This window comes from Anopheles cruzii, chromosome 3 (assembly GCF_943734635.1).
Source record: "Anopheles cruzii chromosome 3, idAnoCruzAS_RS32_06, whole genome shotgun sequence".
NCBI lineage: Eukaryota > Metazoa > Arthropoda > Insecta > Diptera > Culicidae > Anopheles > Anopheles cruzii.
The window spans coordinates 25,694,168-25,721,423 of record NC_069145.1 but is presented as its reverse complement, the minus strand read 5'-3'; the positions used below and the strand labels follow the sequence as shown (position 1 = coordinate 25,721,423).

Below are 27,256 nucleotides of genomic sequence, written 5' to 3'. Positions count from 1 at the left end.
GTGATGTTGTTTCGATGAAAAACTGGAAAACTTTACGTCCTGTTCGTCGCTTCGATTTACTGTTTTTTTCCGGCCCAACGTAACGAAACGTTACGCTTAATACAAACATTTCTCATAATCACATTCCCATCTGCCCGGTGATAGCCATTTCTGCTCGCTGGCCATTTTTTCTCACCAACGAAGGCAACCGTCGCTTTCCGCCTGCCAGATGGATTAGGAGTCCTTTTGGAAGGTAAAGCAGGAAACACGAAAAGGATGAAGGTTGGTGGTGGCAGGGAAAATGTTGCTGTTTAGAATTCTGTCACCGAATAGTCATGACAGGACGATGACATGCACATGCTCCAGGAACGCCGTTCCGTGCCCCGGGACCGGTTGTGATGTGGGCAGGCAGGAAGGTGTGTTGTGTTTCACTTTCTTGATCAACTTTCCGGTCGTCTCTGGCAGCAACCGGAATCCGAATCCCGAGTGGCGACGATGATGATGACCTTCATTTTCCGGAGAACGAAATTTCATCTCTTTCCTCGCCAGCGACCATTTTGGGGAAGATGCCGTCCGCAGAAAAGGCGAGCTGAGTATGTCCGAACGCGCTGAGCGGCGAATGGCTTTGGGTTGAGTTTAAATAAATTTGACAACCAAGTTCGAGAGCGCGTGTGTTGTGTGGGACTCTCGGGAGACTCCCGGGGCAAACGTGGACCGACGAAACGGAGGGTCGGCAATCGGATGTCTTCGCCGCATAATCCGGTCCCAATGGTGACCGTGCCGTGGGCCCGAGGGTCTTTCGAAATGGGTTTCCGCCGGTGAGTAAGTGGGTCAGACTACGCACGTTTCGGGCATGAATTTTGGGCCGATAAAAAGGGCAATAAAAACGAGGTCCCTCCCAACAACAGGTCGGAAGAAAAATCTTTCCTCCGAGAGAGCTTTCCTCCCCTGGACACTGACGATTGCCTTCCGGCGGACGACCGACCGCTTGGGCTATCGTTACTGTCGATCGGGTAGGCGGAGTCCTATGCAAAAAAGGGAAACTTATTCTTTCATCAATCATTGTGCAAATAATGCTGTCACTGGTTCCGGCGGCGGGCTTTACCGAACTGCGCCCGGGGCGGTTGTGGTTCTTTTTTGCTGCTCTAGTCGACCCAAAATGGACCAGATTCTTGGGCGAAGACGACCTAAAGCTGTGCTGTTATTGCTGCGAAATACGAAATATTTCCCGGTGCCCGTTGCTACGCCCAACACATGGCCGTGATAATACGGTATGGGATTATTCGGTGGATGTTACACTGCTTTTCACCACCACCACCACACAAACCTCGCCGAAAACGGCTACCAGGCACCCCCCGGAGACGACGAGTGTCGTGCATAAATAACACCCCACAGTAGATGCGGCTCGACACGTTTCAAACATTGGATTAAACACACGCGACCAAAGCACACCAAGCGCAACGAATTGGATCTCCTGCGCAAACAAAAGGCTTTTCCCAGATTATGTGCTAAATGGTGGAAAAGTTAGAACGAAACGATAGCGCGGCTCTTTCGGGATTTTAAGTCCCCCGCGGGGCGTAACACTGTTAATGGTGCGGGTATGGCCATTGTTTACGGTGCCAATTAACAATGAAATATCAAATATAGATCTGCTCATGATGCACCGAAACTCACTGCAAAGTTTTGTTTTGTCCTCTTCCGGGCCTCAGCAGCGGGCACCCGATTGGCTGCCATGGCACCACGCATGTTCGCTTTCGCTGATGAAAACAGATTCCACTGCCTGGGGAACCACTTTTTTTCTAGGACTTTGGCGCCCTCGTCACATGCAGTTTGACGTCGACGAGACGAGTTTCGAGAACGCCGATGCACGGTGAAAACAAATGCCGGAAGCGTGTGAAGGGAATGAAAAAAAAGTCCTGAAAGTGATGCCCGACAAATCTAGCGAATCTTGTCGAAGTTTGCTCATGAGCGGTTCCCCCGCGGTATTAGTGATAACCAACGAAGCTTGCGTTGTGACATAAATCTTTGCCGTGTCCGTGTCGTTCCGGTCCCCTGCGGCCCGCTGCTCGGTTTCTCTGCGTTCCCTGTGTCGCTGTTCAGCCGAGGCTGGCACTAATGTTCCTGAGCGGCATGCACCGTGTGCCTAGTATTTGCCTTTGTTTTGATGGCCCCGTTGTTAGCAACCGGTCTCTGGGCTCCCGGTTTGGTCTGGCGGGTATCGACGGCGGGTGCAAAAGCCGCCGGCCAGAAACCACAGGCAGCCCGTTTGACAACTCCGGCAGTGATCCTCGTCTCCGCGTCGTCCACGATCGGTGGCCATTTGCAATTCGCGCTGCAAATGAGATGTTTCCAGCACGCAGCCAATCCCAAAGCTAGACGGCACCAGGCGCCTCCATCGGCACGGGGACGGCTCATCTTGTTATCGTGTACCGAGTCTTCGGCCGTGGTCGGTTAGCAAATTGAAACAAAGCGAGAGGGAAGCGACAAGAGAGAAAGAGAGAGAGAGCGAGAGAGAGAAGGAGAAAGAGAGAGAGAACGAGAGATATCGCTGCCACCTGCACTGCCAAGGATATAAAAAAACGAGCCGGCGGGCGCTTTCGGTTGCATGCGCCACCGGAGATGACAAAATGGAGACACCGAAACGGGTTGCGTCCCACGGTGGCAATATAGAGGCGCACGGGACCAACGAAAAAAAAGGCATCATATAAGAGGCTTCTGTGGGATGCTCTCGACTTTTGCAACATCTAGCCCCGGGATGGTCCCTGAATGTGGCTGGGCATACCGCAACCCGGTATAGGCGGTTTGTAGCCGTCCTGCTGATGCCGGTGTGCCGAGAGTGCGGCCCCGGGTTTTCTGGTTTTCGGCCAACTCTCAGCCCCGCCATCTATTGCGTCTTGCGGTCGGGCTTGGGCCAGAACGCGGCACACAAAAAACGGAGAGCGCTCGTCGTCACCTCGTCAGCGCTCGTGTGATGTGACACAATGATTTTTGGGCCGGCACCGGCTGCATCGCCAACTTTGATAACAACGGTGCCGGGATGGTGCTCTCCAGTGCTCTCCACAGGACTGCTCGCACCGCTTTTTAATCTATTCGAGCCACGAATCCTGTCACCGATCTGCGGCCGACCGACCGAGCCGACCGCGGCATGGTACGAAATTTCGCTGAGCTCACCGCGAGGGTCCTCGACGGTCAGCACATTTTGTTGCCGCCGAAGCGCCACCGCTTCGGCACCGGTGGCCGTGATTGAGACGTTTGAAAGACTTAACAGCTCCCCCGGTGGGGGGGCAAGAGCGATACGAAAGATTGGATTTGATTGCGCGACATGCTTCGGTGCGGTACCGCTGGTAACCACAAATCTATCAGAACGATCGGTCCGGTCACCTTCGGTGTGCCGCTGTCATTGAATCGGTTCAGCGAGGCCAACCCCGCTGCGAAAGGGCGCCTGGGGACGGAGTTTCGGCAAAAAGATTGCGTTTGCGGTCGAAACATAATTGATTCTAATCATCCCGGGCCGCTCGGTCCGCTGCCCGGTCGATTGGGGATTATTTATTAAATGGCAGAGATCATTGATTTCGTGCTTTTCGGATTCTCAACGCTAACCGCAAACCGAAACGGTAATGCATTCCTCGGAAGAGGGAGGAAATATCCGGATGGGGCAGAGGGATTGACGGGCCTGTTTGACGGATCGGTTACGACATTTTAAACCAGAATTCGGCACAATCGTGAGCGTAATTCGAGCGGAAATTTGAATTTAATTTGGCCCATTACGGTGATGTTAATAATTTATCAAAAGCCTTCCTTTACAGGGTAAATTATTACGATATTTGATCCATGTTGCACCGATATCTGAACCTGTACTGTGTTATATCCTATAATTAGTACAAAGGCTTGTGTTGGTTTTATATTCGAGCAATTTATTGATCGCAAAGGCAAAAGGAGACTTTTTGAACCCATTTACACCGTTTACAAAGGAACACGAATACGGACGAAACGGATATCCGAGAAACACGGTGTGGAACTTCCGGTTTCTGCAGAGTGAACCGATCGGTTGTAATTGTCTGCGAAAACAAAGTGTGTGTGTGGTAAAAAACTGTATATTTAGCCCAAAAACAAAATTCACAACAAACCACCCTATCGCGTGCAAATGACCGCCTCGCCGGTCGGAGTGGGACGTTCGGTTGGTTTGCCAATTTAGTTGGTGTTTATTTTTATGCTCCAGCAACAATGGGCAGAATATGTACACCGGCAGCACCGGCCACACCGGCACGGCGTCGACTTCCTTTCTCTCGACAACCGAAGCATTAGGCGCCACAATGGAAAATTGGGCCAAACCCTCCGTTATTACAACAACTGGTGCTCGCGAATGGTGCTAACGTAACAGGGGGAAACTTTTTTTGGTGTTTCCGCTTTTTCCATAGGTTTGTGGCGATTTGTACTCACCGTGCGATTACTGGCAGCGGCGGAAACCGGCGCTCCATTGTAGTAGTGCCTCGGTGACACGATTGCTATTTATGTTTCTACACACAGTTTCGTTAACTTTATCGTGACCACCATTTGTTGTAATAGTGTTGCACGATGAAATATCAAAATCGAAAATCTACTTTCCGCCCTCATTTGGTTGCAGTAGCACCCATTTTGGTGCCTTTGTTGCTACATAGACACCGAATGAGTTATGTTTCTGGGCCGGCACGTTCAATTGAAACGAAGCGCGGTATAACGCGGAAACAATAAAGTGAATCCTTCGGGTGGGTTGATGATTTGGCCATGGAATCAATTTGATGCGAAATTATGCTCTATTTAAAACGGCTGTGGCTGTGATGCAATCAGTGGTTGCTAAATTTAGCACAATACCAGCGGACAGTGCTCTCATGCAGGTGACTTCCTGATGAACATTAAAGTCCAAGGTACACCGTTGAATAAGGTACGAAAGCTGATGACTTCACTTCACTTCACTGACACTGCAATGCAGTTTAATTAGCGAACGAACAAGCCCCACATAGTGAGTAAGATAATTAATTTGGGTTGATAATATTGCTAGTGAGGTAAGCAGCAGTCATCAAAGCGTTCACAAGCAGACTTTATAAATTTCCTTTTTACTGCTCAACTTTGCTATTGCTTTTTAATGTTTGATTTGTAATTAACTCAGTTATGTCAGAATGTCTAAATCAAAAGATTCCATCAATCTTCCGCCTAATGGCTTCCAGTTCAATGATTCGAGTGCTGATTCAAATCCATTTTCCCTTTTTCTAAGCAACCCCCCAGTCGATAGTAGCAAAAATTGTTTCAATGTTCGCCATTCTTCTTCTGTCGTTGCAGAGCGACCACAATATGCCCGAAGGGACGGAGCACCGCGGATAGGGGCACCATCAATCGCCGGCAGAGTCGTCAGCGTGCGATGCCGTTCGGAAGTGGCTTCCAAAGTTGAACACTGGCCCACCGACCGTGATCAATACCGTCGCCGGAACGCCGGCGCTCCGACGAGAAGTGGTGTTGATTTTTATGCTTTCGCCCCAGGACTTTCATTCGATCAGCGGAACGAAAGTGGCTAACAACATTGCGGCGAGGCTGTCGGGCTGGCTGCCACCACATGGAATGGCAGTGGAAGTGCCACTTTGTGCCACCGGTGATCCCGAGTGCGCCGCTTGCGATGGGTCGTAACAGAGCGACTGCTGCCACCGTCGTCAGCGATTTTGATTTGAAACCAGTGTGAATGTTGGCCGACCCGGTTTGGCTGGTTTCGATCGATTCTCGCGACGCGCGTGTCCGGAAAACTTTCTCCCCCCGGCAAAATAAGCATCTTGCAAGTGGTGCGCGCGAGAAACGAATCCCTTAAGTGTGCCAAGTGAAGTGTGTGTGTGTGTACAATTTAATTTTTTTCGCTTCGCTTCGTTTCGGTTTCCGGTTCCGGGTTTCTTTTCCTCCGTATGTTTCATTGTGCGCGACCAAAAATGTGCTGCGTGAAGGAAAATGTGTCACGCGGATCGCAGCCCCGAAAAAGTGTGTGTGCAGTGGGTAATGCTGCGGCGTTATAAATTAGTTTTCACAGCGGCAAGTTGATCGATGAGGTTGTGGCAGACGGCCGAACGTCTGCAGTCTGCGTGCCACGATGACGGCTGGCCTTGGTCCGCTGAAAGCTGTCTGATGTGCGGCGGCTGCTGTGGTCCGCCAGGTGCCAGCTGCACGGCTGCGATCAATTCCAAACTCAGCTGTGAAGCGAACCAGAGCGAGCCAACCAACCAACGTACCCAGTGAACCGAAGAACCGAACACGCGAAAAAAACAACGCTTCCCGCAGCTGGCAGCGCTTGAAGAATTGTGTAAAAATTTGAAACCAACCCGTGAGAGTGAGTAGGAGTCGCAAAAGAAATAACTCGACGCGCGAGGAACATAAACTCAGAAGCATCTTTACTATGGAGGCTACAATCATGCTGCCGCTGGCCGGTCTGCTGCTGTTATTAGTGGTACAGTACTCGGCGAGCGTGAAAGATGGTAAGTAACCGTTTCGTTGTGTTGGGTAAAGCAAATAAATCCTTTCCACTGCCAGGGCAGTCCATTTCAAGCGATCGCAGACGCGCTGGCGAAGCTGGTACAGCTTCCAATTCCAACCAAAAGCGGAAAAAAACCATAATTGAACCGTGTGTCCCTTCAGTCGCAAGCGTTCCTGAGCGCCACCAAGCGCCTCCACCAGGGCGAGGGCGAACATTAGCATAAACCGTTAGCGCTGGGTGGAGGTGCCCTAAAAAGTATTTTACAATTGTCAGACATTAAAATGCTGATAAAGTCCGGAAATGAGTGCCAAGAGTGCACTCGTAAATTTTCGCCCTGCGCGTGCCCGGCACCGATCCGCCTGCAAGCTAGGTCACCAGGCGTCTCCATTACAAAGCAAGCGAGGCTATTTCACGAGTGATTCCGAGCGCTAGGCAATAAAACAGTACACATGTCTGTGCGGAACCATAAACCTGGGTACGTTTCCCCTCGTGGCCTCGCGGGGAGAGAGAGAGAGAGAGGGAACCCCAGCATAAAAAGCATACCGACGGGGAATGATTCAACACTGTCGTCAAGAAACTCTACGGTACACGGGTTTTCCATAGCAAAGCGAATTCCCTGCTCGATACGTAAAATTTAAACAATTTAAGAAATTCTCTCGTCTCCCTTTGGCCGGCCATGTTGCACTTGCGTCCCGGTGAAGTGTAGCAAAATTCTCACGTCCGGAGCTAACCTGCAGGCCCGGAGCTCGTAATTTGTGCGGCTCTTTGGTGTTCTCTTTTAGCGCTCCGTTGGGGGACATACTTTGCAATGGAACACCGAGGTGAAAGCCCAGTGCACAAACAATTAAAGCTGCCATGGTTGAGAGGAAGCAAGAAATTACATTCGAACCGACCGTTGACCGTTGACTGTCCGCCAGACCGCCCGACCGCCCGACCGGACCGGACCGGACCGTGCTGAGATTTGCTTTCGTCAGCTTGTCCGAGGGACCCCATAACCGTAAATTATTCTTTGGCATCGCAGGCATCGCCACCAGTTTGGGGCACTTTGCCAAAACAGTGGCCGTCGGACCGTCGAGCTTTTACCAGAAATTGGTAGACAGCCGTACCGAAGAGGCGCTGAGAACCACTCAGCGTACGAAGATGATGGAAACGAAAAGGAATGCCAAAATTATGTTAGTGAAAATTCCGAATGCAGGCCCGGCCATGGGTGCATTCGGAGCGAACGATCGGACAGACGGGGTTTAGTTTTTAAATCTCTTCATCAGGGTCAGACTGTTCAACGTCGCCCCGGGGCTGCATGATGCGCAGGAAATTGAGTTGCTCTCCATGCGGTACCATCGACTGGTGACGACTGGTGCTGGATGGAATTGGCAGCCGAACGCGCCGGGAGTGTATGAATTATGGCGCACGACTGCCATAAACTGGGAGCCGTTCTGCTCCATTGCTTCATTAATTTATGGCTACGGTTGATGAACTCCGCTAGCTCGAAGGACTGCCCGGATTTTCGCAGTGCCCTGAAGCGAAACTCAAGCTCGGCTTCCCCGGCTAAGGGTGGCCACCCGGCCGGCATGAAATACTGCTCTCTTCCCTCGGTAATGGGCCAGCTCAGCCCTCGTTCGTAAATGAAGTAAAAGATGTTACTTTATGTCGCTTCCGCGTGGTATAAAATCGATCGGTCGGCGTATCAGCCCCGTACTCGGCGGGTGATGCGAACGGGGCTCGTCTTTCGGGCACATAAAGTGGAAGCGAACACAGCAAAAAAAAAAGAAACCACACACTGATGGTAACGATAACCATTCGGGTCGGGCGGCCTTATTTTGACTAACAGTGCCAAAGGACGGATTACGGATTGCGACCTCTCGCGCGGGAGGACGATGATGGCAAATCGAATGGCTGGTTGCTCGTTAAATTGCGATGCTCCCAATCGTTACGGGTTCATTTCGGGGCGCGAGCCAAATCACCGGCACCGCCCGCCCGATGCCGGCGAACGTTTTGCGGTTTTTCCCATGGACACCAACCGGGAAGGGCGCCCGGCACTCGAGTGGTTCTCGACGCTGTACGGCGACATGCTTCGGCGCGACCCAGCCGTATGTTGCGACGAGATTTACGACGGCATTACTCAGCTCACTGGCTTTCAATGTGATTGTGTTTCGCGAGGGTTCCCCTTCGCGGCGAGGCGGATGTGCTCCAGCGAGTCGATGCCAGAGCGACGGAAGATCGAATGGTTCCGGTTTGACCTCAAGCGTACAATGTTGTAAATGTAGCGTGTTGTTTCGATTTGATTAGATAATTAACCATGTGCACTGCTGCTGTGCGTCGGTGGTTACCTTTGTCTATGTTTAGCCCGAAGTTTGAACGACTCAATCGTTCGGCAAGCGAACGGTTCGTCAGATCAGTGTTGGTACCCAGAAACGGCGTGAGTTCAAAGTTTTGAACGATCGTCTACTGGTAGATACACCCTCAGAAACCGTCCTAGCCGAGGGATGTATTAGGTTGACCTCGTTTTAGAATTACTCGATTTCGGAGTACACGACAACGGCATCAGCATTCACCCGAGCCTTAGCAGAATCGGAAACTTAATTTGGTGCCCTCGAACGGTGGACATTCATCAACTAACGTCGGCTCCGTGGCACTGCTGGACAAGGTGTGAGGCAAGTTAGTCGCACGTCCCACGAGCGCATGCCGGGTCAAGATGCTTTGCCAATTTATTTTGCCGAGTTCGGCGAATAACGAGACCGGCGTTCCCAACCCACTCGAAGCCGGCTTACCTCCACCCGGGGGCTAAGGAAACCGGGTCCGTGTCTGGGCCAGTCCCCGAAGGTGAACGCTGATGTAATTTGAAAAGCATCGCCCGTGTCACCGAAGCTCCCCGGTCGTCTTAAGCCGCTTGGGTTGGTTCGAGTGTTCAGAGAAAAGGGTCTTTGCTCATCTACCTCCAGCGTAACACAGTTCAGTGCATCGTCCGGTGGTCGGCCTTATCTCCGGCATCGATTGCATCTCGCCGATCGCTTTGAGGTTGCTACCGTCCGTTGCCGTCTACGCTTCGTACAGGCCACCAGAATGACGCTTTCTGCACATGCATGTTTTATCATAAATCAATTTATTTGTATGAAAAGTTTTAATCTCATAAACCAATGATGGATGGAGCATAAAGTACTGTCGTCCGGGCGTGTGGTCTCGAGGCGGAGCGGGCTCAGCATTCATCCCTTCCATCGCTTTCGCTGGTGTGAATGTCTTCTGGTGCTGGCCACGCAGGTCTGGAACTGGCTATTGATGAATTTTCCAGCGACTAAGTGGTTTTGCACTAAAGCCTGGACTGTCTATTGAAACCACTTCGCCAGTCCGTAAAGTCTGCCGGTGTGTATGTGTGACACTTTGGAATAAGCACATACGAGGGTGTGGGTGGAGCTGAGATATTACATCGATCCCAAGCGTCTTACGGAACCGAATCGGGAAACCACGGCAGCGAGTAAACTATTCTCCCATCTCACATTGCCCGGCACCCAAGTACCCAATGGAAAGCTGAGAATGGAGTCAGAAAGAGGACGGGCGGGTGTCAACGGGCGACGGTATAAAACCTGACCGGATGGTACCGGAGTGAGCTGACGCAACGGAACTCACTTCCTTTGCGAGAAAATTTACGATTTCCGGCCACAGGCCACACCCACATCATGCTGAGCTGAGCACTTCCGTTATGCTGCTTCCGTTATTCCGGCCCCGTGGGAAGGCTTCCTGTGCATCGTGTCCCCCGCGGGGGGGATACCGTCAGCATCGCTGGAGAAAGTATCGAATTCATGTAGAATAGATGACAGCATAACGATGTCATGCTTTGATATTTGATCACTTCCATCTGCAGTTTGGCGGTGGTTTTTATTGTACTGCTAGTGCCCGGGTTGTAAAGTTCAGGTACTCGGTGTTGGAGAATGCCACTTGGCTCTTGGGGATTAGAAAATGGACGACCACACCGATCGAAGGAAGACGACCCAATAGAGAGCGCAATAAGAAAGTCTTCCAAAGCATTCTTGTTGACATGGCAAGCATACATTTATTTATCGACCTATTCACATTAAAATAGTTTCTCACCATTCGGTGCTGCTTTACACATTTACAACGCCTTACTATTAGGCTTTCACCCTGAGCTTGTAGTGATGTTCTTCCCACGCGGTATATCGAGTGACACCAGAATCCATGGTGCATTGTTAGTCCTCTTCTCGGTTCTCTACTCGGCATTGTTCGAAAGGGGCCGAATGTGAGATTGTTGTTGCATAAACATTCAGATGAGTCCGCTGCAGCTTTCAAGTGGTTGGAAAATTATGTTCCCTTCTCGAGTCTCATGGGGCTCCTCGGTGTAGAACCAGCTGTTACATCGAGTTAAGCAATCGATATGATCAATGGAACTTTTGTTCCGCCATCGCTTCGAAGACGACCAAGCGGAGTGCACAGATCAATCCTGACCGGCGGGGGACGGTGGTTGCGAAGGGAAAAAGTGGCAAAGCTTGTCGGTTGTGGATAAAGCATTTCAATCAGGCCACTCGAGCAGGGCCCGGCATAGTGTAGGCCACGCTTCAAGGACAAGGCACTCGTGAGTCGAAGCAGTCGAAGAAGCTCGTTATGCAAGCTGTGGCATGATGTTTGCATGCTTGTACTCCCTTCCCATGTATATTGATGATACGAATTCATTAAACGTTCAATTGGAATTGCCTTGTGCCATCGGCCTCGCCGTTGTGTTGCGGGTTTGCATGTAATGCCGCTGCAATTGATTTCATGTAGTCCGGCCTTCTGCGGGCGATTGATTTGTGCGGAATGTGATTTGTAGTCGGGCTATAGGAATAAAGCCATCCAGAAACAGCTTGTTGAAATGTACACAGAACCGACCGACCGAGCTAGAAGGACACAACAAACTGGTGCCTTATTTGGCTGAGTACGGCTTTTTATGAAACAAACGAGGTACTTTTGCTGCCGGCTTTCTGGGAAAGTGGTTGTTCATGTTTTATTAAATTGATCCCTAGTCTGCTGGCTCTCGGACGAGATTGTAATATGACCCTCTTTTCTTTGAATCGGATTTTAATTGAACTTCCAATGGACTTTCAGCTATATCTTTTCGACAGTTTGGTGCTTAATTGCTGGAAAAGGTTTTCCGAATGCCGATTATCCATTCGAGTTTCGTGCAAAAACTCATTGTTGAACGTCCTTCTAGCAAAAAAGGACTTCATTGCGCATATTTCGTTCCTCCTCTAGAAGTGCACAAGTGGGACAGCACATTCCTCTGCGCGTCAGAAATGAGATGCGCTTATCAGTAGTTTTCCAGTGCCGCATCCGCCGGCACTTGACGTAAGGATGTCCCAACATGTTCGCGAGAAGTGCAACCGGCGTCGTAAACGCTCAGACCCTCGAGAAAGGTGTAGTTAAGCGTACAATCAACCAGAAAGCCACCAAGATGGCCGCGCCGGTGACGCAAGGATAAATTTAGCGAGGCAGATTCCACCTGCCCACGTTAGCGTTAGGAGCCCCAACTGCGGCTACGGGTGCAACTTTACGATTGCCGTAAAACTGGCTTGGACTTGAAACTTGGGCAAGTGGATTGGACCTCAGCCCGGAAGGCGCATATGAATGGTGGTTGTCAATCTTCGAGATGTGGCGCCCGGTGCAAAAGTTGTGCGTTTGTTTATTTTATTCATTCTGGGCCGACCGGGTTGGACTGATTGTTGGACTAGGATACTCTCTCGGGGGCCGTTTCATACCGAAAATGTGGCATGAAAGTTCAGGGCTTAATGAGCGCCACTGTCGCCACCGTTGCCACCGTCGAACTTTGGGCACTTCACCACCATCAGCAGCGCAACGAATCCAGCCGGAATCCGGCATGGAGCTGGAGTTAACTTTGGCCAACGCCCGTCCAGCGACACCGTAGACGGGGGTAGCTTTTCGGCTTAGCAACCGTCTAAATTAGAACCAGTCCCAGCGCTGGTCCGCCGACTCGCTGATAAAACATTCATTTTAATCTGCAATTAGTCCGGGCCTCCGAGCTCCGACCGGCCGTCTCGCGGTGGGGTGGGGCCCGCGCAGGAAGTGGTTGCGGAAGCGCAACCGGAAGCTTTCGGTTTCCGCAGGCAAACTTTCCGTCTAGCGATCTGTGCGTTCGAAACCCCCGTTTGCAAACGAGAGACGGTGCGCCGAGGGTACTCCGAGCGCGCGAATGCTCGGAAAGATGTCAATGGCCGGGTGCCGTTCAGAGTTAAACGCTTGCTCCTGGGGGCTGAACTGCCGTCGGTGGTCTTCCGGAACACCCACGCGACAAAGTTTGAAGGGTTCGCAGGCCCGAATTTACACCTGGGTTATTTCAATTTTCCGGCATCGTGCAACATTGATGAAACTGGGCGAAAAAAGGCATGACAAGGTGTGGTGTTTTACATTCCTTCGCGCTTAACGGTGGCCTAACTTTAATGCTAGAGTGCGGTCTGGTAGTAAATTAATTAAAGTGAAAAAAAAACTCACGACTTCAAAGGTTCAAAATTGTATAACCTGTATCGCCAACGACCACAACGGGCTATCGTAGACAACCTGGACGTGTGAGAGTAACATTTGTAAAATTGATAGAAGGAGGAGTCAATAATAATTTAAAAATAATTAAATGGGCATTTTCACGTTGAAATGATCATTAACAAAATATTAAACAATAGAGCATAAACGAAACGTAGACGTCGTTTGGGCCTCATAGTGTGTGTTTGTGACACAGACAGACGATCACCGCGCTGTTGATCTTCTCGTACCGTGCCGATGTCCGTGTGAGTCCTTCGGGTGCCATCTTCGGAATACCTTGGATGTAATTAATTAACGTTGCTTCATTTGTTGCCGGATAAGGCTCGGCCACACCATCGTCCATCGCAAATATGGTTTCCCCGTGTGCAGTGAATTGCTCGGAACAAAATGGACGTCACGCGAGATAGTAAAACCGCAAGCAATTAGACTATTTTTCTCGTCTTTGGCTGGCTGGTGGTTGGCCTGAAACCCGGGGGCGACGTCTACGCGTCCTTGGGAGCAGCGAGATCATTCATCTTTGCCCTTCACTGTGGCCGTCGCTTCCGTCGGGCGCGGGGACACCGCACCGAGCATACAACAATCCATCATGGCCGCAAACGTTCCGCGCCGCGCGTGTTGCAACCCTTGGCAGAGTGTCAAACGGCCAGCGTTGACGGGAGCCGCGCAGCCTCGGCGCAGCCTCTGGCGTACCTCATTACGTTAATTACACCGTCCGGCGACACCGACCTGGGACGGTGGGCTTCGTCCGGAGTGCGTTGAAATGTTCATCACCATCAATCATCTTCCGCCGCGCTGTCACAGGCTCCAACACCCGCGAGATCGGTCCGGCACCCGCACGCCAAAGCTGACGCTTGTTGCGTCCTGACAGCGGACGAATAATATGTGGAGTTGGCAAACGGGACACGGCAAAAAAAAAATCAAGACACACGCACCGGGCAAACTCACCCAAAGACCTTCATCAAAAGTCGCCCGACATTATCATGTCGGTTTGAGATCGAAATGATAGAGGTCCCGGCACCGCCGTCCCGGGATGGAGTCCCCTGTCCCGGTGCGTGTCATCTAATGGTGAACCGGAAACGCAGCCGGGTTTGGGCATCGCAGGCAAAATTGGACACAGTCGGTGAGCGCGCGTGAACGAATTGAGAAGTTTGGGTCGTTCGCCAGTCTCCCGGGGGAAAACGTCCCGTGGCCTGACGGGATGGCTCGCCTGGTACCGGCACGTTGACGTTGTGCTGTAAAAAATGCGGAAAAGAATGGGAGCGGAGTCGTGCGAACCGGGAAACGAGGACCCGAGGAGAGAGGTTGGGACAAGAAAGGAAGCCCAAGTAGCCGGAGGCACTAAAAACCTTATCAAGAGCGTAGCCCCCCCTGCAGTTCGATGAAGAGGTGGACGAAGCAAGGGGGCAGGGGACAGGGTAATTTATGCTCGCAAATGTTCCGCCCGTCCGACTCGGCGCCCCCGGTGGCCACCCTTTGGCGGAGGAAAGTTTGAAAAATCTACCAACCAAATTGGCATCCCTTTTCGCTGGCCCTGGCCCAGAAAGGCGGGTGGTTACTGACCGCACCTCATCCTGCGCGGTTCACACCCCAATTGTGCGGCGCCACAATTATACAGCATAATAAACTAAACAATACTATGCAAATTTCTACAAATTCAATTAAAACAACGGCTTCATAATGCATGCTAAAAGGGACAAACTGCAGAAAAGGCGCGTCTCGGTATGTGAGCTGTGGACCATGAAAATTAGTGAAGGAAGAGAGAGAGGGAAAGAGCTGGACAATAAAAAAAGAGAGGAAAATTCTTGATAAGCGGAGCGAGTGAGAGCGACAGAGATCCCAGCCTGAAGCCACGGGAGCCGGTTGGTAGCAATCATCTCGCTGTCCACGCCACCAGCCAGCAACTGCGCTCGGCTGTGCGTGTGTGTGTGTGTGTGCATGTGTCAGTCAGTAGTCAAAAGTTGCTGGACTTATGCAAAACACTCCGCCTCGGGCTCTGTTCGACGAGCCCCGGGCTGGTAACGGTGGACGATAAAGTCCGCAGCAACCGAGGCCAATGTCGGCACCTCGACCAACAGATCGCCAGTGAGCGAGAGAGCGAGAGCTTGGAGCGAGAAAAAAAGATTTAAATATTTTAGCATAACATTTGAATACACAAACGGTTGCCACCGACGGACCAACGCAACGCCACGCCAAGCTTGTTGGCCGTTGCTCCAGGCATTCCAAGAAGATTTTGGATCTTCCAACCACAAGCGCCCACCGGGAAACGGGCCCCGTTTCGGACGTCCTTGGCCGTGCCAGGGCCGATCCACATCGTTCGGGCCGACGGCCGCAGGGAGCCGCTCTGGGGCTGGAACGAGACCACAATGATGCCGATGCCGACGCTCCGGACCAGGCGCTGGATTCGCTTTTCGCCATCCAGACTGGACTGCGGGACGGCCGGAGGTGCGTGTGGCGCGCAAGTCCGGCCAGTGGCCAGCTGGAAGAAGCTGGAATGTGGTGGACCTTCCGAAAATAATAATAATGTATTCGTATGCAGGGGTGGCTCGCAACTGCTCGGCTCATATCCGATGCTGTTTGGTCTGGTTCCGGGTGGGCCTGCCCCGGGATGGTCGAGCTGCAGGTCGAGTTGGGTTTCCCAGGTTTTCGGGAACCCCGGATGACAACACTGCGGTCGTACTGTGCGGCTACCCGAGACGGCCACTTGCAAGCGGCTCCACTGGGCCAGTGTGGGTCGGGGCTGCAACCAATCCTGTCAACTTCCTGACAATTTCCCATTTCCTGAGGTCAACCGGTCTGCGAGTGAGGCCAGCGGGAAGTGTAAACACGTCCCAGCACCACGAACTGGCACAGTGGTCGCCGTCGTCACCGGCATGTCCTGCGAACCGGAGGCTGCTGGCTCGGTGCATTATGAAAGCAATAGTTTAGTTTCAATTTACATAACATCAAACCTGCACTGGGCCGGGCGGGACCTCCTCAAAGGCCCATCGGATTCCCACACACAGCTGCCACCGTGCGCTGGACGTCTGCCAGACGTGCATGGACGGCCACCCCGTAATACGCAACGGCCGGCCCGGGACGAGCGGGCACGACGACTGGCACATGTTCAGTAAACGTTGGGCGATAAATTCTTTTACGTGCCAACAACGTCCAGACGGGGGACTGCCTGGGCCTGGGCCTGGCCTGGCCCCAGGAAAAACTTTCATCCGACAAAAGACATTCCCACTCGGGTGGCGTCACTTTCCTTCGGGCCCACTCAAGTGTGTTTCAGACACATTCGGGTGCAGTTTCTAGGGCAGCCCAAATGCCGGACGAGTTTCCAGTTGTTTGCCGAAGATGTGAAGAAACCTTACGGAGGATCAAAGAGTTGGAACAAACGCACCATTACAGTTGTTGATCTCTGGTATTGGGTTTCAGGCGCTTGGTGCAATGTGTGTTGCCGTTGCTGGGTACGGAGCCAACCCATCTCTCGCCATCTTAGAACTCGTGCGGAAGGTTTTCTGTCTAGTCTGGGCAAGAAATTCTCGTTCCCATTGCACTGGCTGCACATCCTCACATGTCCAGCAACTTGCAACGAGTCGAGCGGAAGGTCAAAACGACCGCTGCGGCTGCTAGAGCATTTGCAGTCTGTGACCCTCGGGCTGAACCGACGAATGGGCAGCAGGCAGTTTTCATTGTCTCGCCAAGAGGCAAACGAGGAAAAACTTTCTTCCCGTTCCGGTTTTCCGTGCACTGTGGCGAGGCTTTTCTCTTTGTTGTCGCTGGTGCCTGGCGATTCTGAGGCAACGGCCGGTAAATTAGTTGTTGTAAATACTTCCAACTACATGGAACTTAATTGCAGTCCGAAGGTCTTGCTCTAATTAAAATAGCTTCCGAGTCACGCGGGACCTGGCGGTCGTGGTGGTCGAGCGGAAAGTGGTTGAGAAAATCGTTCAGTGATGATTGAATGGACAATGGGCACCGACCATAGCATATGTGCTCGTAGTGCAGCCTTTCTAGAGTAACGCACGGTACGGCCGCTGTGAATGCAGATCGATATTAGAAATGAGTGCAGAATGTATAATCGATGGAATTTAATCGATTTTCTGAACATTTCCTGACTTAAAGTAACGCTTAATTGCTTCTCTCCAGCTATTGACGAGTCCCCGCATAGACCCACAGCATTTTGGGTTTGACTCCAATGGTTTGCTAATATTCTTTGTTATTTAATAGCCGACAAACGATGTCCTACCTCAATGGTAGCTTGTCTGATTGGAGAATTCTTTTCATGTTTTGCAAGTTTAAGAATTTATAGAAAAGTTCTGAACCGTAGATGCTCATTCCTAAACACCAAGCTAGTGGTACATTCTCAAACAAATGTGGTTCTTCAATAGTGCCATCAACTGAGGCATGCCATGAAGGTGTCAAAATGTTCGACCAACAATTTGCTTTAAAGCCTCTGTTCGACTCAACCGAAAACATCAACCGCTTCCGACACCTAAGCGTGACCAACTTTCCCGACAACTCCTCTTTCTTACAGCGAACAGTTACTTCTTGTCGCTGATGGTCCTAATTCATGCCCTCGTAAGCAATGTAAGCCAATCGACAGCAACTTTGCTACTTCGACAACTTGAAAGTTTTGAAAAATAAAATGAAGTAATTAGGAAACTTCATTTCCGTTCCTTGGCCCTTGAAAGTTCTTCCCTTTTGCTGCCCGCCGCAAAGGATGAAGGTTGTTTACTAAAATATGGTCAACCCAACAGATGGCCGGCGATGATTGTGTGGCACAATCTAAGGAAAATGGCTGCCAATGCGCCTTGGCGGCTGGCTTTATAGTCTGATAACTTGTATTCATCGTATCGCCACGCGGTCGGTTGACTAGCGCACTATCTTTATGGCAGCTGGTTTGCCAAAAGAATGAGGCCTCAAAAGCTGTAGCTTCAAGGAGCTTGCTGGTCCGGTGATATTTCCTCGAACGGAGAGGCCCGGCGAGATGGTGAAACGTGATAACGTACCGGTAACGGGTCCATCTCCCGGGCTAACCTCCCGGGCTCTAGCTCGGTGGAAGAAAAAACGGTGGAAACGGTTCATTCACCACCTTTGGCTTGTTTGCTGGAAATTCCGTCCCAGCAAAAATAGGTAAAATACCTTGCGCGTGGCCAACGAAACCCTGACCGACCCCGAAGAAGAAGGATGTAAACGTCAATTGAAGAATTTTCATTCCTTATTACGTAAAGACGTTGACCCAGAAGGCCCACCGGTTGGGGGTCGGGGTTTCGGGGCAGATAACGGTCACCGGCCAGAGGAGAGAAAAAAGGCAAACTAAACAAACCCCCTTTTGCGCGCCGCTTTCCTTTGCTTCCGCCTTCGTTCGCGCGGGACAAGGATTTTCCCGGGGTAACATTATACGCATCGCTGGTCTTTGCTTTGTTCTTCCATTATGCTGGCCGTTGTTTCGGGCGCCAGGCGCGCCCGCAAACGGCCGCACGAGTTTTCCAGTTTTTTGCTTCTTCTTGTTTCTTCCACCGAAGATGGAAAGCCGGGTCCGGGATGATGCTGCCGATGCTGGGTTCCCCTCCGGTAGGGCGCAGAAGCATCATGCTGATGAAAAGCCCGTCGGCCGATGTCGTTCGTCGTTTCGGTACATTTTGATAACCTCGACGGTAGCTCGGGTTGGGGCCGGGGTTGGTGCAGTTTCGTGAGACGTTATGCTGATGGAAAACACCCCCGCCGGTACCACCTCCGTCGACACCGTCCGACACCAGACACCAGTGAAAGTGGCTGCAAGACGGACGACGCCGAGGATGCGAAAATGCGTTGCCATTAGCCTGGCAAACAGGGAAAGCGTTTCGAGCATATTTTCAGCCGACGAAATTGGGTCTGCCAGGTGCAGATGAGCAACGGGCGCAGCAAGGTGCCGACGACCGAGGCCGCCGAGAAGAGCTCGTTTCCGAGTAACGACTTTGAAGTAGGCAACCGTCAGAGCCACCGGGCACAAGTTACGTGTTTCGGTGCTGCGCGATCCCCGCATTGACGATGATGTCATCGGGACGGGAGATACGGGCGGGCGGGCGGTCGGTGGTTCAGGTTGAGTGGCAGCGGCATTAAGGGGGGGCCGTTGAAGGTGAGGGTCGCCAGGAGTTGATGATGGCACCCGAACCCGCAAAGCACACGAATTCGATCGACCGTCTTCCGTAATCGAAGTTGCCGACCGGCGTCAGCCGACGGAGAGCCAAGACATCAATCAAGTAGGCCTCGACAAGGCACGCGTCGAGTGAAACGTTTAATTTGGACCGTGTTCGGTCCCGTCGAGGCCCGCCATGGCGCGGTTCGCCGTAAAAGCTGCGCTACCCACCTGGCTGCGTGGCTCAGGGTACATGTTTCTAGTCTATTAGCCCGCCAAAGGATACGGGCAAACAACGTGGCCCGCTGATGAGGGTAAATCGATAGACACACCTTGCCGTCGACGGTCTACCTTTGGCCGAAATGGGTTGTGATGTTCGGTCCATGTTTCGCGTGTTAACCGACATCGAAGGAAATCTGCGCTGTCGGCATTCGCTTCGGGTGATGGAAGAATTTCGCTGTCGAGGTTTAAACCAAACAAAGCAAAAAAGAGGGAATCCGTTTTTCATAGCTAAACAACTTTACTGAATAAATTTAGCCTTAAAATATCAAAATTATGTGCACTCAGTTATACGCAAACGAAATCGAATGTGAAGCGCCAGATTCGCAACGCGGTGCCATTATCGCAATTTCGCTCCAAATAAAACCCAATTAGCCGGCCGCCTTTTTGCCGTTGCAGCTCCAAATCCGTTCATTCTAAATCCTCTTTTAGCAGCCGCTACTTAGCCACCAGTTGGTCAAACTGAGGCACATCGGCTCCGGCCCCAGCACCCGAGAGCGCTTTGAAATTCATCATAATTGGATTACTCTAATCGAGTTTAAATTAACGACCTGCCGCCCCATCGCACGAAACGGCGGAGAGTCGGATTTAATTAGAGCAACATAAGCACACGAGGGCACCCACAGAAAAAAAATGAAAGTCTGAATATCTGAAAGTAAAGTCAGGAGCGGGGCAACACAGTAAAAAGCGGACTCGGCCTGGTGTCGGCGCGACCGTCTGCGGGCGGGACAGTTGTTGGTCGACAAAAATCGGGAAAATTGCTTTATAACGATCGTTGAGGTCGGTTTTTTTTTTAGTGGCAGCTCCTTTAACGTCGCGTCCTCCGCGATGCAGCAGGACGGACTGTGCAACGAATGGCGCATCCCAACTGGACCGTCAATCCGGTATCATTTCTTCTGGGGCTGAGATTTTATGCTGATGTACGTGTCGCGCATTGTGCTCAAACGGGCTTGTTGTCTAAAAAGAAGATCAAAAAAAACTAGAGATAGAAGAATTATGTATTTTATCAATTTCCGTTTTATGTTGATGGCATGAAGCTTTCCACGAGCTTTTGCAACGATGATGAGCGTAGCGTAAAATCCTCGACACACGCATGTACGCTCGAACTCTGCAGATTTCGTGGAATTTTATGTACACCCTGTCGCACCGACTGTCTGTGCCGACCAACAGTAATTTCGAAGAATTTCGTTGGGAGAAACCGACACCGGAGTCCTTGCAGACGATGGTGTTCTTGTCTCCATGTGCTTGGCATGGCAGGTTGCAGAATCATTTGCAGTCACTGTGTGACATTTATGAATTGAATTTGTGAAGTTTATTAAGCACAGGATCGGTTAGTCGTTGCATACCAATGCGAATATTTTAGGGTCGGTTTTGAACGCCGGTTTTGTTTCCGTTTCATTTTCCGTACGGGTTGGTTGTCTCGAATTTTCCGAAAATCTCAAAACTGCTATGGGGCAGTGCGAAAAGCTAAACTGTGATACAAAACTCCAACGACAGCTTAGGAAAATGCCTCAACGTGTGTCGGGTGTTCGGCGTATGATTGCCCGCACCGCACGGAGCTTCGAAACGTCAAATTTTCTTCTCGGCAAGTAATGTTTAGCAAACTGTCGAGCCAACTCTGCAGACGCAATAAACAGCGCCCCGTTTGCTGTTTAGAATTAGTTTTTCGTTTCAAAGTTTTTGTGACTTTTGCGTTATGTTTGCCCTTGTTCGAGAGCCGGTTGGTTCATGCATACGAAATGGCCGTAACTTCGACGGACGTGCAATCGAACTGACCAGAAACTGGAAACAAATCGTACCGACAAATCACTCCCTCATTCTTCGCCCAGGAGATGCGAAGCTTCGGAGGGCAACCCTTTTGGGGCACCGAAGTTACACAAAAAGCACAACAGCGCGCAGCATGTTTCTCGTGACCCCGGAGCTCGACATCAATTTGAGTTTCTTCGCAAACTGTAGTCCACTGTACGCCAAATAGGTGCAAAACTGGAGAAAGAAGTCCAGTTTCGCACACATGTACACCGCTTAACATTTACGAAAACAGAGAAAGTTGCAACGAAAGGCGCCGTTCTGGTCGAGCCACATGCGGGGCCGCCCCGATAAACATGTGTCCGCATGTGGAGCATAATTCGCCCCGGTCCCCGACACGGTCGACCGGTGCCGATGCTGGTGCGACGTTCTTTTTATTCGATGCCGGAATCAAGTCGCCAATAAATTTTGCAGTCTTTTCGATAATGTTCGAGTACGTTATTTATGAGTTTTATGAGAGCGTGCGCGCGGGCGGCAAAGCTATATATGCTGTGCCGTCGGGCCGAGATATCGTGCCGAGCCCCGTGCCGTGCGCCTCACCGTCGGTGTTTTTGTGGTCGATGTTGATCGAAAAGCCATTTTGGTCGCATTTGCCCAAAATCCAGCAACACGAGAGAGAGAGAGAGAGAGAAAGGTCCTGTGATGGCATACAACCGAAGGATTAATTTATGTTTATATTTGCTCATTTTCGTGAATAACGCGACACGGCCCACCACTACCAGTAAGCCGCTGCCGGCGATTGGGGGCTTTCAGTTTCTTTTCACTCCTTTCGGTTGCGCCACACTTGCCATGTTGCAATGGGCGGCGAGCCTCCCGTTTACTGGGCTCGTATTCTTTCGGGGTGGCCCCACAAAAGCCCTGAACGGATGTTCCGATGGCACCGGCGTGACAATACGCGAGAGGTGGTGCTTGCTTGGGACGCGCACACTCAAGGAACGGTGTGAAGATTGGCCAACGAAAGCCAATGATTTATGGCGCAACATATACCATTATTGCCGCCTGAGGCCCAGGCCGGCCGCGGCATGGGACTGGGCGCGGCATGAAATATGCTCGCGGGCGCGTATTAGCGGGACCAATTTTTGTGGTACGATCGCACCGCGTGCCGGCGCTATTTAACTGTTTTTCCTCCGCATGATTGATCGTGGGAGAAAATGTATATTTTATGCTCCATCTCGTTTAGTGCTTCTCGCGCCCCACGGTGGCCCCACGCTTTGTGGTTATTCAATTTCGAGTTGTTTATGATTTATTGAACGACTGTAATGAGTCGTTGCATTACTGGGAGGAACACATTCAAACACCATACCCCGAATGCGTCCCGAATTCGTATTCTAACCGAGCGGCACGTTTTACGATAGTTTCATGAAATTCCAATAAACGGCCCTCGCTCGCCCATTGACTCGTTATCAAATCATTACAAATTGGCGGCACACCACGTTCGACGACCTCGGTTGTACACTCCGGGCACTGCGCTATAAATATGCTCCGAGTGTCCTTGCAGAAATTGAGAACAAAAATTGAGTTTTCCTCCGATTTTATTGCTGCCCTCCTACAGTTCCTTAGCAACACCGCCAGCCAGTAATGGAGAGAAGTTGTTGTTGGGAACCTACCCAGCACGGCCGGCTGTCAATCTTTATGACGGCGTGCAACCATGACAGGGACCAGGAGTTTCCCTTCTTCCCGCCCGCCCGTGTTCCGGCCCCGCTGCCGGCCGCAAATATAATTTATTCCCAGCTCCCAGGTTTGAATTGGTTCGTTCGGTCGCGCTGCAAATCGAATTCTGTCCGCCGTTCTATCTTGTCCCCTGTCGATCGATGCTGACCTCTGTACAACATTGTACCGTGGCCGCTACACCACCGTAGCGGCCTAGTCACCCCAAGTGGGATAGATAAAATGAAAAAGGACAACATAAAAATACAACACCCCCCGGCAGTTTCCGACCACCGGTGCCATGCCATAAACACATAAATATAATCTTTCCACCCCGCCCCCCCGGACCGAACATGGGCTTCGAGGCCCTTTCTTGAGCATCATGCAGCTGCCTGCCCTTGGTTTGCCGGAACACTTGCACCGCACCGCATTGAACGTCGTAATCCGTGCGCTGTAAGAAGCACTGGACTTTGTTTCGCTACGAACACTCTAGCGGTGGCCCCGCACGAAGGCACGAAGCTCACATCACGCCGCAATGTGGACGATGGTTGGCGCCTTCCCGAAAGCCTTCCGCCTGATAAAGCCACATCCGAGCATTCGAGCACTTCCGGGTTCGGTTGCGGCGTACATCCGCTTCCGGAGGGCCGCAAAGGCCGCAGGGCCGGTGAGTCGATGGTCCCGGGTTCGGTGGGTTCATTGTTGCCAACACACACACACACACACACGCGCGCAGAGGCAGGTCTTGTTAGCCAAAAGGTACTGGCCGCGAGGTAATTGAATCAAATTTGATAACATCGCTCCACTCGATGGCCACGGTCCGCCGGTCATGTTCAAACACAGGAAGTAGGCTGCCCGTCGGGACCTTGCGGGTCGATGGTGCTCTCTCTCTGTCTGTTTTACTCTTCCGCTCTCTTTTTCACACGCAGGAACCTCATCAACACCGGCAGAGGGTGCCACCGAGCCCAAATTCGATGCCCCGCACCGAAAAACTCCTCGATCCTGGGCTGACTTGTGGGCTGCCGTGTGTGTTGATTTATGGATGATTCGGATGTTAAATTGAATTTACGTCTCTGCTCACTTACACGTCGCTTCACACGCGCGTACTGACGTGGTCCGCCCGCCACCGGCAGAGTGACAGTCTTCGATGGGTCGTAACCACCCAGCAAACGCAACCTATGTTTGGCCGGCTTTTCTACTTCCCGTATGCTCGTGTTGCTTTTTTCTCTCGCTCCGTTCTCTATCACCCGTCGGGCGTGACGTGGAACCTGGATCCGGACCGTGTCGTGCGCTGGGCCACGATCCGATAGGAAATGCGATAGCAATCAACAAGCATAAAACTAATAAAAATCATAAAGCAACATAATCCGTCCGATTTCGGCCGGACCGAGCCCGTCGGAAAATTCAATTTTCCGTCCACCGGTGGGCCGCGGCCGTCCGTCCCGCTTTTTTCCGGAGGGTGGATTTGTGGGAAAATGTGGAATATTTTTGGTTTTTGTTGCCTTCTCCTCTGCATTCCGCTGGCCGGGCCTCGGGCAGCCGAGGAATGCTACATTCCACTGCTTAGCGTTTTGTTCGATTGTTTTGTAAGCATTCCTAAGATCCGACCCAAGCACGACCGACCCCACCCGCCGGGTGGGTCATAAATTGTGTGTGTGCTTCACACAGTTTTAATGCCACCGTGATTCATTTGCTGGTACCGGGTGCTGCGTGTCCTGACTCACCGTTCCGGCCACCGGTTCGATCTGCGGTAATTGATTTGCGGTTCGTTTAGCAAACGGCAAAGGTTTTCCGTGATTTTCTCCATCTTGCGGCGAGACAGGCAAACAGAAGGCCGGTGGCCGGTAGCACGCTCACATGGGAACGTGCGCTATCGTGCGTCGAATTCCGCTGGCTAATCAGTTTTGTAAAGATTAATTACCAGATAAGTGCCGGCGCAGCGTCCCGAAGGACCAGCCCCCAAGGGGGTTTTTAGTAGCCGGCGTGCGAAGAGAGTTTTCATGGCACCAAGTGACAGCACGAGGGATCAATCCTTCGTAAAACCCGTGCCATTCTTTAAGGCATTCAGTGATGATTTGTGGCATTATTAAGAAATGCCTTAAATTACATTGGCCTATGTTGGACACAGTTTCAAAACATTTGTTTGATTAGTTTGGTTTTGGTTCTACACTCAATACTTCAATACTGTGCTTGTTAATTCACTTCTTCAGTATGATCAGTATCAAGTAACGTTAACCAACGGTATTTTTACTTCATTGCATCAAAAGTATCTGATTTTATGTTTCGCTTTGCTTTAGATGGTTTGGGTTGTACAGATACAGTAGATGAAGAAATATAAAACTTATGAACTACAGGCAATTAGTAAAGCAAAACACAATCAAGAAACATTTTATACGAAACAGTTAGAAGTAATGTAAGCAAAGAAACACAAAATCTCACTAAAAACACAATAATTTTCAAAAAAAGCCAGAGGAGACTTGAAGGCACTAATAAAAGATAGAGTCGCTTGTCAACCAGATTCATGATAATAAAAATTAAAGTAGTTATATGGGTCGGAATTGAATTAGATTAAAACGTGAATATGAGGGTAGTTTTGAAATATGAAATTTGTCAACGAAATATTTACGACTCAATGAAAAATGACATTTTTATTCAGGGCTTTTCCGGATCCTGCGAAACTTCCATTCAAATATTATTGATTGAGTTTGTCGTTCAGTTACGCAAACACCGCGTATCGTTCGTTGACTTTAACTTAACAACAAAAACACGATTATGCACACAGGTTCCGGGTGCGCCAGGGAAGAAAAAGTCAAATAACAATAGCTTCCAGCCTCTAGCCGCCCGGTGGCCAATGTTTCAATATCCTGAAAGGCACCCACCCAGCTCTGGCCTTGATTCCCCGGGGAGCGGTTGCGCCTTCACTCCGTTCCGGAGTGGTTCGCACATAATTTACATGCTCCAAATAAAAGGCGGTCCCTGCCTGGCCGCCCATCCCGCGCTGTCGGTTCCGCTCGGGATGATCTACTCCGGGACAGGAAGTTAAGAAAACAGCCACAGCGAACCGGAGCCACCGGAAGCCACATTTTGTGCCAACTTTGGCCGCCTTTGCCACTTGACCCGACGTGCCCGGGACTCGGAAGGAAGGCTTCCGGGAAGGATGGGTTGGGTAGGGACATCCGCACACGCTCCCGGCAAAGGGCCGCCTCCGGGTTCGGTTGAATCTTGACGGTTCTTTCTATTTGTCCGGATTTTCTTCGGACGACCCGCGGGCGATGTAGTGCCGGGGGCGGCCACGAGAAAGCTAGGGTCTGGGGCGTCACAAAGCTGCTTTTAACATATTTATGAGATGTGATGAACAATAAAAATATCAAAAACAGAAGCCTCCGGTTTTTGCCCCGGTTTTGGCGCCCTCTCTTTGGTTTGCCTTTGCAAACGAGGTCACCACCATCGGGGCCCAGGAAAGAGGCAAAGACGCCCACGGAGGGGCGGAACCAGATTCAAGATTAGCATGATGTGTGCCCCCGGGGGCGATGCAGATTGTGTGGTCAATTGTTCTCTACCGGTCGGTCGGGGGAACCATAGCAAAGGGATGTGGAAGATGTGAGTTCCTGTTGTCCGGGGGTTCCGTGCCACAATGCCACGCAAATCGCTCGTATTAGCAATCGATTCCACTTGAGACGCTTGCACTTTGGGCGTCGCGAGTGCCCATCCTCAGGACCTTCGAGTGGTCCTTCAGGACCGCCACCGTGGAAGTGAAATCGATATTGCAAGCCCGCACTGCTGGCCGGAAGTGAAGTCGTGCAAAATGCTATGCAGAATGCGGAAGTGGAATTCACCACCCCACGTCCTTTTCGTTTGCGGCGCACGACGACGATTTACATTACCCTCGCGGGACTTCGATTGGACTACTTCTTCTGGGCATGAGGCGTCCTCGTTGGTGTGCCTTTCGAAGTTCGTGACTTTCGCAAAATCGGCGGCCGAGCACGAACTAACTTTCTCGAATTGCGGCACCTTCCGGCCCGGCGAGAAATTATTCAAATATTTTATCGGCTCCTTTTATTTCACACCACTCGGCGCTAGGCGGGCAGGCGGGCGGCCTTTAGTGGGCCCTTCCGGTGTGCGAACGCGAATGCCGTCGCCTCCGTCGATGCACTTCGGCCAGCCGTCGTGGGGCGGGATGCTGGCGGATTTCCATATTTTTCTCATACGCCGCGTGGCCTCGTTTTTGTGTGCCACTCGTGAAGTAGATCGTGAGAACGGCTATCAAAGGCACTCGAAGAAGGGCGAAGAGGCATCTTCCTACACTGTGTATCGTTGAGTTCCCGGTTTGCCTTTAAATGGATCAATATGGACGGTCGCCATCGGGGGTTTCGCGTAAATGGAACGCCTGTGCAGTCCTTTGCCATCGGCCTTCAAACATGAGA

The 27,256-nt window shown here is 51.3% G+C and overlaps 1 protein-coding gene across 1 annotated transcript in view; it reads left to right on the top strand.

Annotated features, from left to right (window-relative positions):
- Window positions 1-6,388: 6,388 nt before the first annotated feature.
- The window catches only part of LOC128270117 (hemicentin-1), an 80,925-nt gene continuing 60,057 nt past the window's right edge, over window positions 6,389-27,256 (top strand). The window contains exon 1 of the mRNA XM_053007522.1: window positions 6,389-6,467. Coding sequence (XP_052863482.1) covers window positions 6,389-6,467 — 79 coding nt within the window. The remainder of the gene's footprint in view (window positions 6,468-27,256) is intronic.